Consider the following 8368-nt stretch of genomic DNA (forward strand, 5'->3'; position numbering starts at 1 on the left):
TACAAAAAGATAAAGAATATACAGCTAAAGCCCAGAGATGGAAAACAACAACAAGCTGCCTAAGTCTCAAGAGTAAATACTTTAACAATGATACATTACTTGGGAATTTGACCACAGTACTTCCACAAGACAGAGTAAGAAACTTTCTACAAATTAAATAACTTAAATTCTACCAAGCTCCAAGTGAGAAGCTAATATTGAGCCTAGACCCTCAATCATTAGACCTGGCAAATGAACTGTATACTCAGGAAAGTAAAGTAAATTTCCTAACAAGGCACAGCTAGCTGACCACTAACGTTAAGAGCAGAGAGACCTGCATCCACATTTGTGGACGGTTATACCTCTTATGGGCTTCCCTTGTGGCTCAGCTGGTAAAGAATCTGCCTGCAATGTGGGGAACCTGGGTTCGATCCCTGGGTTGAGAAGATCCCCTGGAGAAGGGAAAGGCTACCCACTCCAGTATTCTGGCCTGGAGAATTCCAGACTGCTATTGTTCCCCAGCTCACTCTGCTTCTGTTCAATTCGGTCCCATTTATTTTGGGGCTTCCCTGGTGGCTCAGACGGTAAAGCGTCTGCCTGCAATGAGGGAGAGCCGGGTTCGATTCCTGGGTCGGGAAGATCCCCTGGAGAAGGAAATGGCAACCCACTCCAGTACTCTTGCCTGGAAAATCCCATGGACGGAGGAGCCTGATAGGCTACAGTCCATGGGGTCGCAAAGAGTCGGACACGACTGAGCGACTTCACTATTCACTGTATCTATTTTAAACAAGTCTCTTGAACTCCCTTCCTTGCTCTTTATTTTTAACCCATACTTTATCAACTTTTCAAAAGCCGCCTATCTGCTATTTTAACACTAGAAATGACAACTTTCTCAAATAAAATAACAGGCAGAAAAGGGCAAGCAGGGGCTTCATTGGTAGTCCAGCGGTTAAGACTATGCGCTCCCAATTGCAGGGGGCACAGGTTCCATGCCTGGTCCGGGGAACTAAGATTCCCGCAAGCCGCATGGTGCGGCCAAAAAATAAAGAAAAGGGCAAGCTAGAACAAGAGAATCTAGGACAGACTCTTAAATCTTTAAAAAAAATCCCTGAGCGAGAGGGGAACACTACCAATCTCACTACCTACAGTCAAATATAAGATACAATTGAAGATTCATCTCTTAGTGCACAATGTCCAAGAACAATAAAACCCTTGACATATCTCAACTGAGAAACCAACAAAAAAATAACCTCGTGGGAAACCTTAGAACCGCAGCCCAATCCCCCCTCCCTCCCGCCCCAAATAGCCTCAATACGGAAAGGCAGCTGAAGGACACTCCTATAATTTGGAGTTCTCTTATTTTTAGTACTAAATGCTCTCAGACTAATTGTCTAAAAGGGCAACCGCCTTGCACTTGTGCAGCTACACTCCAGTTGCTTTACAAACTCTTCAAGCAGGGATGAAAACTCAAAAAAATATACCCCCTATGAATAAAGAAATACCGGGCTAAAGAATGGGGATGGAAGACCCAGAGACGGCGGCGGAGGAATACAAGGACAAAGTAACACAAAGCGAAAATTGGGCGGGCAGGATGGTCAATGCCGAAGCCCCCGCACTAGAGTGGTTTCTCCCCGAGGGTAGGAAACGGACCGCAGGGCTGGCAACCACGCGAAGGAAAGGGTGTGGCTCCCCGCGGGAGCGGAGGGAGGAGGACAGGGTGGGAAATCCAGGCTGGGGGCAGCGAGTGGAATTGGGCGATGGCAAAAGGAACCCCTGGAAATTTCCAATCGAAACCGGGGCCGCTCAACCCAAGGCACAGCACACAGGCGCTGCCAGGCGCGGTGCTGCTCAAAATCCCCTGCTGGAGAGGTTACTCGGAGCGCACCCAGGAGCTTGCGCTCGTCCTTGGGGTGATGCAAAGTGAGGATACGATTTCATTGGCACGGCACCTCCGCCCTACATTGACAGAGGACCACCAAATCGGGCTAAAGGGAGCGGGGTGGAGGGGGAAGAGAAGGGGGCGGTGAGCTGAACTGGGGAGAAAACGACTGCGAAGGAGAATGAAAGGCAGCGAGAAGGGCAGGGATTCCAATGCAGTCCATTCTGAGACAGTCTAAGCGCGCAGGTGTAGAAGGATCCCGAGAGAGCAGAAGGCTAGAAAATGTATAGGATTACAAAGCAAGAAAGGAAGCAAAAAGCAAGCAAGCGAGAGAAAATGTTTTAGGAACGGACGACAGCAGAAAACCCAGATCAGATGCCGCTAGACGCCGAAAAGCTTAGCGATGCCACTGATGCAATGGGGATGGCCAGAGGGGAGGGAGTGATGAGAGGCAGAGGACGGCGCGAGACCCCAAGGGGGCGTCTGCCAAAGTAGAACAGACACCGGTACCTGTGCTGTCGGCCACGTTGCCCACGGAAGACGCCATCTGGAGCTTCTAGAGCGAGTGCAAGAAGGGGGTGATTGAATCCTGCAGCCGCCACTACTGGCAATAATGTTTCTAGAGGTAGGAGCACGAGGGCAGCAGCCGTACCAGTGCTTTGGCAGGCTTAAGCAGCAGCAACAGTTACAGCTTTCGAACCCTAGAACTCTGGTTGGCCATCTACCTCTCACGGTCTTGAAATGGCGGCGACGGCTCCTCGGCCGAAACAACACGGACCGGAACTACTTTCTGTTACAATCAAGTACCAGCGCGGAAGTAGCGCGGTAACCAGTGCTACCAACAAAATGACTATAATCAAAGTCAATCGCTCCTATGTAACCTTCCGCGCAGGGCCCATTGCGACAAACACGATTATGTCTAGAGCGCATGCGAGCAGCCGTGTCAGCCCGACTGGCTGTTAGGGCACTGTCTGGGACAGGAGCCACCAAGTTTTTTTTACTAGCGAAGCGGATGGTTTAAAAGAAACTATACACTTGAATGATACTTTTGCCAGTGGTATAGTCTGCTGCTGCTGCTGCTGCTGCTGCTGCTGCTGCTAAGTCCCTTCAGTCGTGTCCGACTCCGTGCGACCCCATAGACGGCAGCGCACCACGCTCCCCCGTCCCTGGGATTCTCCAGGCAAGAACACTGGAGTGGGTTGCCATTTCTTTCTCCAATGCACGAAAATGAAAAGTGAAAGTGAAGTTGCTCAGTCGTGTCCGACTCCCAGCGAACCCGTGGACTGCATCCCACCAGGCTCCTCCGTCCATGGGATTTTCCAGGCAAGAGTACTGGAGTGGGTTGCCATTGCCTTCTCCATGGTATAGTCTACTACCTAGCAAAGAGCATAGATTTTAATAGGAATGCCAAAGGCGTATACAAGTTTCATCAACTTCATTCGTATAGTTGAAAGATGATGAATCAGTTCTGAGCAAGTAAATTTAAATGGTTATATTTCAAAGTCTAGAATTCAAAAGAGAGAGTTCCAATTTGAACACGTCTTAGTTCTGATTCCAGCCATTGGTTTAAGCACTTTGATTAAAAGGATTGAGTTTCTCAGGGCCAAATGAACCCAAGCATCTCAGATTTTGGCCATATAGCCCGAAAGTTCCAAATCCTCTTGGTGTTCACGATAATTTTGCCCACAGTATTACGGCAAATGCTTCACAACTCAGGGACATGCTGACAGTTTGCACTGCAAAGGTAGCAGCCATAAAAATGTTAAAGATTCATATTCTTCAAAATCCATGACCCTTCCGAGTTGACTTCATTTCCACCACATTGCTTTGTGAATTGTTACAATCAGTGATACCATTTAACTCAAGGCAGCTCAACAATGATAAATTGATTCATTTGCCATCTACCTAAACCACACATCTAGAGACTAAACTGCTGCGCTTCCTTGAACAAATCAGTTCTTTATGATCCTCCTGCAGTTTCAAGTCCACTGTTCAGACGTTTTGTCACATTTGGTATTAATTTTTATTGCATCTCTTGTTCCAGAAAGGATTAAAGTAGCTTGCCACATTAGCAAGAAATTACAAACCAATGAAGGCAAGAAGCTGGGGCTCTCAGAGCCTTTTTATTTCCCAAAAAATAGTCCTTGATCTAAGACAACAAGTCCGTGAGTTTATTCAAAATGTTTCTACTACCTAGTCATCTGACCACTCTTATTTTTAAAAAAACTTAGGTCCTCAAATTTTGCTTTATTTGAGACAGTTCACATACTGTTAATTATGGATATAAGTGCAGAAGAAATTTGTAATATTGATAATTTCTTCTATTACATCCATAATTAAAAGTCAGGTGCAGTGAAAAAGTTCACTGCACAAACTCTCCTGGAAATTGGGCACCAGCTTCTTCTCTTAATTTAACTGATAAAACCTTCCCCCCACCCCACTCCCCCCGGTGCCCCACCCCTCACTACAAGTGTTTGATCTGTGGTGAATAAAATCAGCTTTTCAACTTTTATAACAGACTTCTCAAATTCCACTGGCAGATGTTTAGGCCTTCCTGAGTAGAGGGTGCTTAGCTAATTAAGTAAAATTCTTCTTCAATGCCAGGTTATGTTGCCAGCTGGGCCAGCTATTTGGCCCATCCATACTTGTGTCTAAGTTTCCTTCTCCTGAGAGAGGAATCAAGGGATGCTGCTGGGAAAAGCTGGGTGGTGGGGCTCACTGTGAATCAATAAGGAAACACCCCCCCCACACACACACACCCTGTTGGAATCTCAAGAACCCCCTCCAGGTGCTTTCCAGGAGTAGCACCTGGAGGGTTTAGTTTGAAGGACTTACCAGATAAAACCATCTTCTTTGGCCAATCAAGTAACATTTACTAGAGTCTGTGCAAGGCACTGTGGGAGATGCAAAAATCAACGAGAAGATCTTTGCCCTCAAGGAAATTGAAGCCCAGTTAGTTAGACTCAGAAAGCCACTAGAGCATAAAAAAGAAGAGCATTATAAAGGTGATAAAATACATCAGTGTCTGTAAATATCTGAGAAGGGAACAGTCACTTCAGGCTGGAGAAGGGTGACGAAGAAGGCCTGACCTAGGTGTTGAAGGGGGTGCTTTTGTGTGTTCTCTTTCACACCGATTTCTGTTTAGTGTTTTGTTTTGTTTTCTCCCTTTTATGGGTAGCAATTCAAAATTCAGAATCATCTAAAACAAACCAGGTGCTTCTTCCACCACAACCCCAAACTTTGCCACCTTAATAACACCGCTAATGGTGTATTAGTTTTCTGCTACTGTCTCACAAATTACCACCAACTTAGCGGCTTGAAACAAATACATATTTTGCAGCAGTTGCACCAGCGCTCGGTGAGGGAACCTGAGACACGCTCTGGCCGCCGCCACCAAATGGTTCAGTGAAGCGGGAAGAATACACAGATGTAGCACCACAGGCTCATCAGATGTTTGCGGATACTGTTCCAGAGAGAGATCGACCTCCACCCCCCCGGATTAGCTAACCAGTCATAACAAAGAAAATTTGTTTAAAAACCTTCCGGAAATCGTTGAACCCGAATAAAAGGATGAAACTGATTTCATGGTAGCACAGCAACCATCACTAGCCAGTGAGTTTGGAAAACATGATTCCTTATTTGGTAGCTGCTATGGTAAAGACATGGCCAGCTGGGATATCAACAGGGAAGATGAAAAAGAACAAAATAGATCAGATCAAAGAGTGAAAGCCTAATGGGTACCTTAAAAAGGTGGCTTTCTGCAGAACAAAAGCAGAAAGGCAAGAGGATCGCACCCTCTGGGAGCTCTGCCAGATGAGGATGCAGTGTCTTCTCCTCAGCACCAGTCGTTTTTAAAGATGTGACTTCTGAAAGATCAATAAGGTCCACTTCCCTTGGCAATCATCACTATAGTCATACCCCTTAGCCTCTTGACCAGCAAACTCTTGAGGAGGCCTGTATCAAAATGGAGGAAGTAAGATTCAAAGTCTTGGTTCATTCTTCCAATCCAGATCCAACACAGAATGATGTCTGAAAATATTTTCAGTCTTCAGACTGAAACTGTGTGCTGAGAACAAAATAATTGAAGAGTTTAGAATCTCAGAATGGAGATTTGCATCTTCCCTCAATGAACCTGTAGTTATTGGACTTATGCCTCAAGGCTGCCCTTGGGACTTCCCTCCTGGTACAGGGGCTAGGAATTTGCCTGCCAGTGCAGGGGATACAGGTTTGATCCCTGATATGGGAAGATGTCACATGCCTCCGAGCAACTGAGCAGATGCACTTAGAGCCCTGTGCTCCTCAACTAGAGAGCGTTGAGAACCCGGGGCACCACAATGGAGGGTGGTCCGTGAAGGAAAGGCTCAAAATCCCCTCCGGGTCCTCCCCACCATTCCATGCAAAACAAAGAACTCTCTCACTGGAAGAAAAAAAATGGACGTTCAGGTTGATTACACCCAGCTCCCAGCCCGTCCCAGCCTCTGGCAGATCTCCAAATGCCTTGCCCCAGCCGTTTAAGAGAGAACTATTCTGAACAACCTTGGAGAAGAACAGGCCCCCTTAAGACAGATTTCCACATATATGCCTATATATACTTACTCTTTTCTTGGGTTAGTGCAGCAGCTCACTAATCTGACTACTGCCCCTTCTCACCTCATTAAAGGTGATCTGTTCCTCTAAAGTGCCCGTATTGTTCTTTCTCCGAACCTCGCTTTCACTGACTCCCTTACCCTACAGTCCCTACTTGCCACGACTAGAGAAAGCCCTCTTGGCAGCAATGAAAACCCAGCACAACCAAAAATAAATAAATAATTTAAAAAAATACTGCGTTTGATATTTTGTGCCTAGAAATGAGGTAATGTATGCTTTGGAAGGATAGCCTAGCTATTGTCTGGATAGTTCTCCCATGTAAGTTTCTGCAGTTCCTTCTCAATCCAGAGAGAACTCTTTCTCCCAAAATGAAAATCCGGAAGACAAGGACCTAGTCGTTGCCCTAGAGAACTTCGTGGATCCGTCTATGTATAGCTTGTTCATTGACACCACAGGTGTCACGTTGCAAATCCCAAGAGTGAGTCATGATGATGTCCCTCCACACTCACCATTACAGAATAATCAAATCCAAATGAACATCGCTGGACTTACCAGCACAGATGTCCATGTGTTTGAAAGTATGTGTGCTATCATATGAATTTTGATCCTGACTCTGCTCCTGTGGTTGCAAGAGTTATGATTGCAAGAGTAGTGGTCTTATGGTTGTGACAAGCTTTACAGAGGAGTTGAAAAACCTTGCGAAATAAGGATAGTGCTGGGGACCAATCACATGCTGGGAGAAGGAAGGAAATCTAGCAAAAATGCCAGATGGTTCTTTTCTTGCTCCAGCTAGTTCTGATGACCGTTATCTTTTAAGCTCCAGCTATCACTCCCATAGTAAAACACTTTACACTAGAATTGAGTGCTCAAATGTTAGGTTTTGCTTTTATGAACAACCAGATATGGATGGACAATTTGCTGATCTAATTAAACATTCAGCCAGAAACTGGGAAAATAGAGCTTTTTGTTATTCAAGGTCTCTGTTACCTGGATATGCAGTTTACCCTGTCAGACTGACCAATCAAGTATCAAGATTCCTGCAGGTGCATTCTTTGCCACACCTGTGCTGTTTTTTTATATGTAAGCATATCAGAATAGATTTATTTAATAAACTGCTTTTGCCAAACAAAATGAAGAATTATTGAAAGATTAGGAGAACCCTCCATCTTGCACTTCGGGTTCCAGAAATGAGACTGGACTATAGTTTATAAACTTACATTACTATCAAAATCTTTCACTGCCATAACTGTTCAAAATTAAAGTGAAAAGAAAAGTCAATTTGTTTAGGGGTGAGGAAGTATTGCCAACATGTCTTGAGTTCATTTTTGGTTCTTTAAAAAGAACCAAAAGGTTTGAGAAGTGTGAGTTGTCTTTTATCATATGCAAAATAATACAATGTAAATTATCAGATTCTCCTTAATCTATGCCCCCCCCAAGTCCTTTGCTGCTATCCATTGTGATTTTTATGCATTGAGAACACATTTCACCTGTATGCAACCTGAAGTTAAGCTGAAAGAAATTTTTAGAATAAAAATTGTGGTCTATTTAAGTGGCCTATTTTCAAAAGATAGTGTTGAAGAAACATGCCCATGTGATAAAATGCAGAATTTACATATACACTAAAAAAGATCTTTAATCTTATACTGTAGAAAGATTTAGAATTATGAATTGACGTAGATTGGGTAATAAAATGAAGATCTGCAATTTATCTTTTATGACAATTTTTTTTCTAAATTGTTTTTAAGGTTGTGCTAACCTTTTGGTTGTGAAAAGTTCAGTTTTTCTGTTGCCTTCATTTTCATCCAGTGATTTCTATATTTTATAAAAATGGCCTTGCATTTAAAAATCTTGAAGAAATGTAGCCTGCCAATTTAGAAATTGTTGCCTTTTCTGTCTTTATAAACACTGATACAAATTGACATA

At 44.3% G+C, this 8368-nt stretch overlaps 1 protein-coding gene and 1 pseudogene across 1 annotated transcript in view; one reads left to right on the forward strand and one right to left on the reverse strand.

The window, feature by feature from the left end:
- OGT (O-linked N-acetylglucosamine (GlcNAc) transferase) overlaps nucleotides 1-2584 on the reverse strand; it is a 40945-nt gene extending 38361 nt beyond the window's left edge. The window contains exon 1 of the mRNA XM_052663930.1: nucleotides 2369-2584. Within this exon, the coding sequence (XP_052519890.1) occupies nucleotides 2369-2405 (37 nt within the window). The 5' untranslated portion in view covers nucleotides 2406-2584. The remainder of the gene's footprint in view (nucleotides 1-2368) is intronic.
- Nucleotides 2585-3465: 881 nt separating this feature from the next.
- Nucleotides 3466-5891, forward strand: LOC128069535 (suppressor of cytokine signaling 6-like; annotated as a pseudogene).
- Nucleotides 5892-8368: the final 2477 nt, after the last annotated feature.

Source organism: Budorcas taxicolor, chromosome X (assembly GCF_023091745.1).
Source record: "Budorcas taxicolor isolate Tak-1 chromosome X, Takin1.1, whole genome shotgun sequence".
NCBI lineage: Eukaryota > Metazoa > Chordata > Mammalia > Artiodactyla > Bovidae > Budorcas > Budorcas taxicolor.